General features: G+C 36.2%; 1 protein-coding gene across 4 annotated transcripts in view; it reads right to left on the bottom strand.

Annotated features, from left to right (window-relative positions):
• Positions 1 to 12,901, bottom strand: part of KCNK2 (potassium two pore domain channel subfamily K member 2) — a 221,630-nt gene that overhangs the window by 62,510 nt on the left and 146,219 nt on the right. For all 4 annotated transcript variants that reach the window (XM_074385193.1, XM_003930354.4, XM_074385192.1 and 1 more), the window contains exons 4-5: positions 6,890 to 7,050; positions 3,966 to 4,152 (exon numbers count right to left, since the gene is read on the bottom strand). In XM_074385193.1, the coding sequence (XP_074241294.1) occupies positions 3,966 to 4,152; positions 6,890 to 7,050 (348 nt within the window). The remainder of the gene's footprint in view (positions 1 to 3,965; positions 4,153 to 6,889; positions 7,051 to 12,901) is intronic.

Raw genomic sequence — 12,901 nt, 5'->3', positions numbered from 1 at the left:
ACAACACTGCTTAAAGAAATCATAAATAACACAAAAAAATAGAGAAATAGTCCATGTTCATGGACTGAAACAATCAATATTGTTAAAAGGACCATACTGTCCAAAGCAATTTGTAGACTCAAAGCTATCTCTATTAAGCTACAAATATGGTTTTTCACAGAGCTAGGAAAAGCTTTTTGAAAATTCATATGGAACCAAAAAGGAGCCTGAGCAGTCAAAGCAATCCTAAGCAAAACAACAGCAACAAAAGCTGTGGGCATCACATTGCTCAACTTCAAACAATACTACAAGGTTACAGTAACCAAAACAGCATGGTACTGCTACAAAAACAAATACATAGACCAATGGAACAGAATAGAGAAACCAGAAAAAAAGCCACACACCTACAATCATCTGATGTTTGACAAAAGTCAGTAAAAATTAGCAGTGGAGAAAGGATTCCCTATTCAATAAATGGTGCTGGGATAACTAGCTAGCATATGCAGCAGGATGAAACTGGACCCCCACCTTTCACCATATACAAAAATTAACTCAAGATGGATTAAATATTTAAATGTAAGACTTCAAACTATAAAAATCCTAGAAGAAAATCTAGTAAATACTATTCTGGATGTCTGCACTGGGAAAGAATTTGTGACTGTCCTCAAAAGCAATTTCAACTAAAACAAAAATTGACAAATAGGACCTCATTAAACTAAAGTGCTTCTGCACAGCAAAAGAAACTATCAACAGAGTAAACAGACAACCTATAGAATTGGAGAAAATAATTATAACCTATGCTTCTGACAAAGGTTTAATATCCTGAATCTTAAAGGAATTTAAATAAATCAATAAGCAAAAAACAACATGATTAAAAAGTGGGCAAAGCAGTAAAAAGTGGGCAAAGGACATGAACAGACACTTATCAAAAGAAGACATTCATATGGCCAAGAAACATGAAAAAAAGCTCTAAATCAATTATCATTAGAGAAATGCAAATTAAAACCACAATGAGATACCATCTTATGCCAGTCAGAATAACTATCATTAAAAATTTTAGAAACAACTGATGCTGGCAAGGCTGTGGAGAAATAAAAATGCTTTTAGACTGTTGGTGGAAATGTAAAGTAGTTCTACCATTGCGGAATATAGTGTGATGATTCCTCAAAGACCTAGAACCAGAAATACAACTTGACCCAGCAATCCCATTACTCAGTATATACCCAAAGAAATATAAATCATTCTATTAAAAAGATACATACACACATATGTTCATTGCAGCACTATTCACAATAGCAAAGACATGAAATCAACCCAAGTGCCCATCAGTGATAGACTGGATAAAGAAAACTTGGTACATATATACCATAGAATATTATGAAGCCATAAAAAGGAATGGGATCATATCCTTTACAGGGACATGAATGGAACTGGAAGCCATTATCCTCAGCAAACTAACACAAGAACAGAAAACAAACACCACATTTTCTCACTTATAAGTAGGAATTGATTGATGAGAACATGTGGACACATTGTGGGGAATAATGGACACTGGGGTCTGTTGGGGGTGCAGGGGTGGGAACACAACAGGAAGAATAGCTAATGGATGCTGGGCATAATATCTAGGTGATGTGTTCATCTGTGCAGCAAACCACAATGGCACACTTTTACCTGTGTAACAAACCTTCACATCCTGCACATGTACCCCTGAACTTAAAAGTTGAAGAAAAAAAGTGGGCAAAGGACATGAACAGACACTTCTCAAAAGAAGGCATACAAGTTGCTAACAAACATATGAAAAAATGCCCCACATCACTAATCATCAGAGAATTGCAAATCAAAACCACAATGAAATATGATCTCATACCACTCAGAATGGCTATTATTAAAAAGTAATAAATATAATGCTGGTAAGGCTGTAGAAAAGGACATGCTTATGCACTGATCATGGAAAAGAAAATTAGGTCAGCCTCTGTGGAAATCAGTTTGGAAATTTCTCAAAGAACTTAAAACAGAAGCACCATTCAGCACAGCAACCCCATTACTGGCTATATATGCAAAGGAAAATAATTCTTTCTAACAAAAAGTCATATAGACACATATGTTTACCACAGCACTATTAACAATAACCAGGGCATGGAATCAATCTAAGTGCCCATCAATGGTGGATTAGGTAAAGAAAATGTGGTATATACACACCATTGAACACTTCGTAGCCATAAAGGAGAACAAAATCATGTCCTTTGCAGCAACATGGAAGCAGCTGGAGACCATTTTCCTAAGTGAATTAATGCAAGAACAGAAAACCAAATACCACATAGTCTCACTTGTAAGTAGGAGCTATATAATGGGTACTCATGGACATAAAGATGGCAACAATGGACACGAGACTACCAGAGTGGGAAGGGAGGGAGGGGGACAAGGGTTGAAAAACCAACTATTGGGTACTATGCTCAGTACCTGAGTGATGGCATCAGTCTTATCCCAAACCTCATCATCACACAATATACCCAGGTAACAAACCTGCACATGTACCACCAAACCTAAAATAAAAGTTAAAATCAGGCCGGGCACGGTGGCTCAAGCCTGTAATCCCAGCACTTTGGGAGGCCGAGGTGGGTGGATCACAAGGTCAAGAGATCGAGACCATCCTGGTCAACATGGTGAAACCCCGTCTCTACTAAAAATACAAAAAAATTAGCTGGGCATGGTGGCGTGTGCCTGTAATCCCAGCTACTCAGGAGGCTGAGGCAGGAGAATTGCCTGAACCCAGGAGGCGGAGGTTGCGGTGAGCCGAGATCGCGCCATTGCACTCCAGCCTGGGTAGCAAGAGCGAAACTCCGTCTCAAAAAAAAAAAAAAATATTATGTTCTATCTTATTATAGTAGATCCTCAAAAACTGGATTATTTTCAATGTACTCTTTCCATCAAAAAAAAAAAGTTGAAATCATTTAAGAAAAAAATCAAAATATGTGCTAAACAAAACAAAAAAATTCAGAGGCAGATACTTGGTTTCAAATATTAGGGTGGAAATATAAAATTCTGAACAACCAGTGGTTACATATCTTTCATTAAATAAAAAAAAAATATTCAACTCCACCTTTCCATACACCTCCAGTGTCACAGAGTCACTATTTGTCTTTGCCACTGTTATGATTGTGTCCTCTAAGATATGCCGAAGTCCTAATTCCCAGTACCTCAGAATGTAATCTCATTTTCAAATAAGGTTCTCAGGCCAGGTGTAGTGGCTTGTGCCTGTAATCCTAGTACTTTTGGAGGCCGAGGCAGGTGGATTACCTAAGGTCAAGAGTTCAAGACCAGCCTGATCAACATGGTGAAACCCCCATCTCTCCTATAAATACATAAATTAGCTGGGCCTGGTGGTGCAGGCTTGTAACCCCAGCTACTTGGGAGGCTGAGACAGCAGAACTACTCGAACCCAGGAGGCAGAGGTTGCAGTGAGCCAAGATTGTGCCAGTGCACTCCAACCTGGGTGACACAGCAAGACTCTCTCTAAATTAATAAATAAAATAAAAGGTTCTTGTACATATAATTAAGATATGGTTATGGTATACTCGGGTAGGATGAGCCTCTAGTACAATTTGACTGGTATGCTTATAAACAGTAGGGAATTTGGCTGCAGAGACAAACACAAGAAGAAAAACATGTGTTGAAGGAGGTGGAGATGGGAAGGGATGCAGCTGCAAGCCAAGAATTGCCAAGGACTGCTGGTCTCTACCAGAAATTAGGGAGAGGCTAAGAAAAATTCTACTGAGTCAGAGGGATCATGGTCCTGCTGGCACCTTGATTTCCAACTTCTGTGAGACAATAAATTTGTTTTTGTTTAAAGCCACCCACTTTATGGGTACTTGGTTATGGCAGCCCTAGAAAACTCAAACAGCCGTTGCGTTTTGTTACAAACCTAAGTGAAAAATCTAACTAATAAACCCGTTAGGAGAGTAACATAGGTGCCAGGAAAAGCTTACCTGCAACGTAGTCACCAAATCCAATAGTTGTTAGAGTGATAACCACAAAATAAATGGCGTCCAGGGCACTCCAGCCTTCTATGTGTTTGAATATGATCGCGGGCAGAGCCACAAAGAGTACACAGCCAAAGAGTATAAATATGATTGTTGAGATGATGCGAATCTTGGTCTGACTAACATTCCACTTCTAGGGATGAGATAGAAAGGTGTATGTGTAATATATTTATGGAGAGAGAGAGAGAGAGAGAGAGAGAGAGAGAGAGAGAGAGAGAGAGAGAGAGAGAAATTAATTGCATACTCACAAATTTAACCTATAAACTGTTATGAGCAAATTAGCACATAAGCATGTTATTTGCTTTTCTTTTATACTTAGTTTTCAATTGTCTTTACTTATGAAAATTAGGTATCATCAATAAAAAAAATCAGTGCTAATAATGATGCTGCTTTATCCTCACACAGCTTTACAACAGGTAAAATTCTTTTGAAGGTAAATTACATTTGCCCTCAGAATGCAATTTTAGATTTGCATCATTATTATTTACCTGAAGTGCTTTTGAAATGTTTCTATTCTATAGTCATATATACAACTGATTGCAGGCCAAATACAACACAGAACCATATGAAGATAAAGACACCAAAACAAGAATTAAGTATTCATAATTGCTCATTGATAAACATTAATTTCATAAAGACTCTTTTTCATCACTTCCATCACTTTTTCCGATCATTAATTTAATTGATTAGAGCTTAACTTCCACAGTTTGATTCCAACATGAACCAGGTGAATTCTTTCTCTGTTCTATGGTACTAAATTGTACAACTAACAAAGCTACATGATCAACAGGTAAGGATAAGTCTTCAATATTCCTAGGCCATAGCTGTCATCGTAATACCCATGTTAAAAAAAATCTTCTTCTCCAATAAAAAAAAACTCTAGAGTGTAATATATTAAATGAAGTTGGTATATATACAACAGTTTATATCCAACTTTCCATTTGAGGTTAGTTACTATATATTTTCAATCTGACTGGATCTGTCCTATCTACTGTAAAGAATATAGGTCACAAACCACGCTGAATATTAGAGCTTGAGAATTTTTAGAAATAAAGACCTATGAAATCACAGAATGGAAAGGGTACACAGGCATTCCTCTACTCAACCATCCTCATCGTATACGTGAGAGTTAAATGACTTCCTGTTTATAAAGATTATAGAAAAATGCTTGGTACCAAGCACTGAACCATGATTACTGGAATGTCATCACCATGAGGGCATGGAATTTGTTTTTTTATGCACTGTTGTATACGCAACATAAAAAACATTAGCTAGCATGTAGGAGGCACTAAAAAATTTGTTGAATGAATGAATGAAGAATTTAACATTACTATGTTTATGCCACTAACCTGCCCTCTTGATTAATATAAACAGAGGATTCTTTTAAATAAAAGTACAATACCAAAAAAAGAATAAAACTTGAATTTTAGAATAACTATGTGTTATTCCATTTTAATAGTGAAAATGTTTGAGATCTAACTTTGATCTTAAATCTGAAACATGACCAGTGCTAAAACTGGAACTATACTCCAAATTGAGAAAACAATGCTCAATATTTTATTTCATCAGTGGAGTTAAATGTAAATATTTTGTTGAACTTTGTGTGAAAGTAGAAAACATTACTAAATGATGAACAAGGTTTATTTGCAATAGTGGTGCTAGAAGTAACAAATCCTTTATAATCTCACCCTCTAACAGAAACAACTACTTTTTACATAATTTTCTTCCAAGAACACAAGCTTATAATCATAGGAGTATTATTGTTTGTCACTTAAAATTTAACAAAAGCATTAGCATTTTGTTGTTGTTGACTGCCTTGAAGATCTTCATGTGTACTAAACCTCTGGTTCTACTAAATTACATTGTGTAGATACATTTCTATCAATGGCACTACTGAATTAAGTTATATGATCACCTTTATTATGTTTGCTCTCTAGATTGCTCATCTTTCCTAAAGGGGCTTTATAAGGGTACCAAAGCAAATTTTTAAATAATGTGGTACTGTCAGTCATTTACTACTTACGTTAAGATCAAATTTATATTGCCGCCAACCCTCAGAGCAATCCCTCCCTAGTACCATTATTGAAGTTACACAAATAAGAAAATGTAGATTTGAAGGGATAATAACTAGTTTAAGAGAATATAGCTAGGAAACACTACATATGTAATTTGAATCTGGCTGGGCATGGTGGCTCATGCCTGTAATCCCAGCACTTTGGGAGGCTGAGGCAGGTGGATCACAAGGTCAGGAGTTTGAGATCAGCCTGGCCAATATGGTGAAACCCCGTCTCTACTAAAAATACAAAAATTAGCTGGGTGTGGTGGCAGGCACCTGTAGTCCCAGCTACTCGGGAGCTGAGGCAGGAGAATAGGTTGAACCTGGCAGACAGAGGTTGAACCCTAGAGGCAGAGGTTGCAGTATGCCCAGACTGTGCCATTGCACTCCAGCCTAGCAACAGAGTAAGACTCTGCAAAAAGAAAGAGAGAGAAAGAGAGAGAAAGAGAAAAGAAAGAAAGAAAAGGAAAGAAAGAAAGAGAAAGAAAGAGAAAGGAAGGAAGGAAGGAAAGAAAAAGAAAAAAGAAAGAAGAAGGAAGGAAGTGGAGGGAAGGAAAGAAAGAAATTTGAATCTAAGACTGTTGAATTTCTACTTTTTTCTGTCATATTTTTGAGTTTTTCTCGTGCATTTATTAATTCAGATTAAATATAAACATAATTAAAATGCAATGAGTTACATGCCAATAGAGATGAATATAAATTGTTATGGAAACCCTAATAATTGAATGTCTAATTGTATCTGAGGTAATAGAAAAGGTATTTTTTTTTAAATCAAAACAATAAATGTATGTAGTTAAATATCTATCATACTCACAATAAACGTATCTTCCACTTTGGCAATTCCTTTTCCAAATATGGTGCCTAGTTGATCTCCAACTCCAGCCAAGAGAAAACCAAAGAGGGGAATTCCCAGTAAGGCATAGATGATACAGAATATTTTCCCGCCTTCTGTGCGTGGTGAGATGTTTCCAAATCCTTTTAAAAAAATTACATTGTTTATAAATGAGTAATAGTTGTTTAAAACATGAACTCAAGATTGATTTAGAAACTCCTAAATATTGCAAGATATCAATCACTGATTTCGACTAGTTAAGAATCTGTTTGTACTATACTTTTAATATGTTCTAATATAAGATATATAATATAAGCAAATATTTCAAAAATATACAAAGTATAGTTAATATTCCAATTAAATTTTGATTAAGATGATGAAAACTAAGGTGAAACACATGCAATATTTTCATTATTATTTCAAAATAATAATATTTTCATTAAACTTATTTCTTTTTTCTTTTTTTTCTTTATTTCAAATTCTGGGATACAACTGCAGAATTGGTAGGCTTGTTGTATAGGTTTACGTGTTCCATGGTGGTTTGCTGCACCTGTCAACCCATCATCTAGGTTTTAACCTGTGGATGTATTCGGTATTTGTCCTAAAGCTCTCCCACCCCTTGCCACAACCATCTGACTGGCCCCAGTATGTGTTGTTCCCCTCCCTGTGTCCATTTGTTCTCACTGTTCAACTCCCACTTATGAGCAAGAACATGCCATGTTTGGTTTTCTGTTCCTGTGTTAGTTTGCTGAGAATGATGGCTTTCAGCGTCATCTATGTCCCTGCAAAGGACATGATCTCATTCCTTTTTATGGCTGCATAGTATTCCATGGTGTATATATACCACATTTTCTTTATCCAGTCTATCATTGTTGGGCATTTGGGTTGGTTTCATTACTTTAATATTGTAAATAGTGCTGCAATAAACGTACGTGTGCAAGTGTTTTTATAGTAGAATGATTTATATTCCTTAGGTAGATACCCAGTAATGGGATTGCTGGGTCAAATGGTATTTCTGTTTCTACATCCTTGAGGAATCACCACGCTGTCTTCTACAATGGTTGAACTAATTTAGATTTCCACCAACAGTGTAAAAGTGTTCCTATTTCTCCACAGCCTTGCTACCATCTATTGTTTCTTGACTTTTTAATAATAGCTATTCTGACTAGTGTGAGATGGTATCTCATTGTGCTTTTGATTTGCATTTCTCTAATGATCAGTGATACTGAGCTTTTTTTCATATGTTTGTTGGCCACATAAATGTCTTCTTTTGAGAAGTATCTGTGCATATCCTTTGCCCACTTTTTGAGGGGTTTTTGTTGTTGTTGTTGTTGTTGTTGTTGTTGTTGTTGTTATAAATTTATTTAAATTCCTTGTAGATTCTGGATATTAGACTTCTGTCAAATGGGTAGATTGGAAGAATTTTCTCCCATTCTGTAGGTTGCCTGTTCACTCTGATGATAGTTCTTTTGTTGTGAAGAAGCTCTTTGGTTTAATTAGATCTCATTTGTCAATTTTGGCTTTGGTTGCAATTGCTTTTAGTACATTCAACTTACTTCTAGCTCTCTATTGCTGATAATCCTGTTTACTATAAAGCTTTTATCATTCAGAACACACTAAGAAGAGTATATTGCCTTAATTTAAGAGTATTTAGACATGCTTAAGTTATTTAAAGATTAAAGTTAATAGCAACTTTAAAATCTTTGTATTCAAGTTTTTACCAAAAAGCAATATTTAAAAACTTAAAATTATTAAACTTCTTTAAAGTGCTGAAGATCTGGAAGCCTTTCAAGTTTTGTGCAAGGACATCTACTTGTTACTATTCAAGTATCTCAACTTCACTTACTGTTAACAGCAGAAGTACTGTATACACATATATGTCTGGGTTAAAAATCCACTCTTGTTGTGTCTCTCACAATACTTTCCATGCCCTCGAACACAACATGGAAATTTTTAAAAATTATTTTTCTATGTTTCTGTCATCTCAATGCAACTTTTTGGTGATGTGAGGTAAAGGCATGTTTATATAAACAAGGAATTCAATCTCTAAATTTACCAAAGTCTTTTAAGATGTTAGATATCGATTATCTAACAGAAAATCTACAGGTTTGCAATGAGGTAATCATACATCATGTTGTTTAAACTCATTTTACTTTGGAGCCTAAAATTAACTGATTGAAAAATATCAGTCAAGACAAAACCTAGTAAGAGTTTAGCAGTATATTATAGCCACTCCTAGAACCATTATTCCTTAGTTATGTGACCTTGAGCAAATTATTTCCTCATCTGTTAAAAGGGCATATTGTTATTACATACTTCATTGAGTTTTAAGTACCAAATAAGGTACTATGTGAAACGTGCTTAGTCTATTATACGATATGTGCTCAATATATGTTAGATATACTGATAATTATTATAATCACTATTAACAGTAACATTGGTAGAAGCAAAGATTAGAGGATCAATGTATTATGCCTCATCAGTATGCAAACTATTTAATAGCCAGGTTAATGCAGTCATGATTACACATTGTTCTTCCACTGTGTTCTGAATGTTTTGTCAAGTTATGAATGCCATTCTTTATAAGGGACATTGGCTAAACAGCATGCTCTATACTAAGGCAACTTCTCGCATATAAAAGTTGAATGGATTGGAGGTGTTTGTGCTGAAAAAAAGAAGGGTAAGAGTAAAAACAGGCAGGCTAGCTGATCCCAACTATGTGAATGATTAAAACTCGGAAAAGGAAACACACCTATTCTGATGCTTCAAGGAAAAGAAAAAAGGCAATTTGTGCAAACTATGGAAAGTGAACTCATGCTAAAGTAACTTCAGCCAAAACAGAGTAAATGACTATGAGAGTCAGAAAGAAGCCATATAGTGACTTGCAATATTTCATACTTTGGCCTGATGGTCTTCTAGGATTCCTTATAATACAAAGTAGTTATGAATCAGTGGGCAAATAAACATGCATAACAAAAGTAGGTTTTCTAATATCTGCTTTTTCCATGGATTACAATTATTCATTTATACATTCAAAATATTTTATTAAGGACATACTATTTGCCAGGCACTCTGCTAAGCACTTAGGGCTGCAGCTGTGAAGTACACAGACATAATCTCTCAAGTTGACAATCCAGTGTGGACACATGCAGGAGACTGACACAAACGTGTGGTAAGTGTGTGCTACGAAAGTACAGAATGTTCTTGATGCACAAGATTTAAGAATGAGACATGCTGCACACAATAAGTGGCCCTGAAGTTGTGAGCTGAATCTTAGTAGAAGTCACCCAGGTAGCGTAAATAGTGAAATTAAGGTTGAAATAAATAGGTTCTTTGAAACCAATGAGAACAAAGACACAACATAACAGAATCTCTGGGACACAGCTAAAGCAGTGTTTAGAGGGAAATTTATAGAACCAAATGCCCACAGGAGAAAGTGGGAAAGATCTAAAATTGACAGCCTAACATTACAATTAAAAGAACTAGAGAAACATGAGCAAACAAATTCAAATGCTAACAGAACACAAGAAATAGACCGGAGCAGAACTGAAGGAGATAGGGACACAAAAAAAACCTTCAAAAAATCAGTGAATCGAGGAGCTGGTTTTTTGAAAAGATTAACAAATAGATAGATGGCTAGCTAAACTAATAAAAAAGAAAGAAGAATCAAATAGACACAATAAAAATGATAAAAAAGAGATCACCACTGATCTCATCGAAACACAAACTACCACTAGAAAACACTATAAAGACCTCTATGCAAATAAACTAGAAAATTTAGAAGAAATGGATAAATTCCTGGACACTTACACCATCCCAAGACTAAACCAAAAAGAAGTCAAATCCCTGAGTAGATAAATAACAAGTTCTGAAATTGAGGCAGTAATTAATAGCCTGCCAATCAAAAAGAAGCCCAGGACAAGATGGATTCACAGCCGAATTCTACCAGAGGTACAAAGAGGAGTTGGTACCATTCCTTCTGAAATTATTCCAAACAAAAGAAAAAGAGCAACTCCTCCCTAACTCATTTTATGAGGCCAGCATCATCCTGATACCAAAACCTGGCAGAGAAACAAGAAGAAAAGAAAATTTCAGGTCAATATCCCTGATGAACATCAATGCAAAAATCCTCAATGAAATACTGGCAAACTGAATCCAGCAGCACTTCAAAAAGTTTATCTACCATGATCAAGTGGGCTTCACCCCTGGGATGCGAGGCTGTTTCAACATACACAAATCAATAAATGTAATCCATCACATAAACGGAACCAATTATAAAAACCACATGATTATCTCAATAGATGCAGAAATGAATGGCCTTTGGTAAAATTCAACACCCCCTCTTGCTAAAAACTCAATAAACCAGGTATAGATGGAATGTTTCTTAAAATTATAAGAGCTCTTTACGACAAACCCACAGCCAACATCATACTGAATGGGCAAAAGCTGGAAGCATTCCCTTTGAAAACCAGCACAAGACAAGGATGCCCTCTCTTACCACTCCTATTCAACATAGTATTGGAAGTTCTGGCCAGGGCAATCAGGCAAGAGAATGAAATAAAGGGTATTCAAATAAAGAGAGAGGAAGTCAAATTGTCTCTGTTTGTAGATGACATGATTATATATTTAGAAAACCCCATCATCTAAGCCCAAAATCTTAAGCTGATAAGCAACTGCAGCAAAGTCTCAGGATAAAAAATCAATGTGCAAAAATAGCAAGCATCCTATACACCAGTAATAGAGTGCTGAATCATGACTGAACTCCCATTCAGAATTGCTACAAAGAGAATAAAGTCTATGCATACAACTTACAAGAGATTAGAAGGACCTCTTCAAGGAGAACTGCAAACCACTACTCAAGGAAATAAGAGAGAACACAAACAAATGGAAAAACAGTCCATGCTCATGAACAGGAATCATCAACATCGTAAAAATGGCCATACTGCCCAAAGTAATTTATAGATCCAGTGCTATCCCCATCAAGCTACCACTGACTTTCTTCACAGAATTAGAAAAAAACTACTTTAAATATCAAATAGGGCCGGGCGCGGTGGCTCAAACCTGTAATCCCAGCACTTTGGGAGGCCGAGGCGGGTGGATCACGAGGTCAAGAGATCGAGACCATCCTGGTCAACATGGTGAAACCCTGTCTCTACTAAAAATACAAAAAAATTAGCTGGGCATGGTGGCACATGCCTGTAATCCCAGCTACTCAGGAGGCTGAGGCAGGAGAATTGCTTGAACCCAGGAGGCGGAGGTTGCGGTAAGCCGAGATCGCGCCATTGCACTCCAGCCTGGGTAACAAGAGCGAAACTGCGTCTCAAAAATAAATAAATAAATAAATAAATAAATAAATATCAAATAGAACCAAAAAAGAGCCCGTATAGCCAAGACAATCCTAAGCAAAAAGAACAAAGTTGGAGGCATCATTCTACCTGACTTCAAACTATACTACAAGGCTACAGTAACCAAAACACCATGGTCCTGATACCAAAACAGATATATAGACCACTGCAACAGAACAGAGGCCTCAGAAATAATGCCACACATTTACAGCCATTGGACATTTGACAAACCTGACCAAAAAGAAAAAAAAAAAAAAAAAAGAAAGAAAGAAAAAAGGCAATGGGGAAGGATTTCTATTTAATAAATGGTGGCGGGGAAACTGGCCAGCCACATGCAGAAAACTGACACTGGACCCCTTCCTTATACCTTACACAAAAATTAACTCAAGATGGATTAAAGAGTTAAATGTAAGACCTAAAACCATAAAAATCCTAAAAGAAAACCTAGGCAATGCCATTCAGGACATAGGCATAGGCAAAGACTTCATGACCAAAACACCAAAAGCGATGGCAACAAAAGCCAAAATTGACAAATGGGATCTAATTAAACTAAAAGCTTCTGCATAACAAAAGAAACTATCATCAGAGTGAATAGGCAACCTACAGAATGGGAAAAATATTTTGCAATCTATCCATCTGACGAAGGGCT

Source organism: Saimiri boliviensis, chromosome 14, assembly GCF_048565385.1.
Source record: "Saimiri boliviensis isolate mSaiBol1 chromosome 14, mSaiBol1.pri, whole genome shotgun sequence".
Lineage (NCBI taxonomy): Eukaryota > Metazoa > Chordata > Mammalia > Primates > Cebidae > Saimiri > Saimiri boliviensis.
The sequence above is the reverse complement of the archived record's forward strand: the minus strand, read 5'-3'. Positions and strand labels throughout refer to the sequence as shown.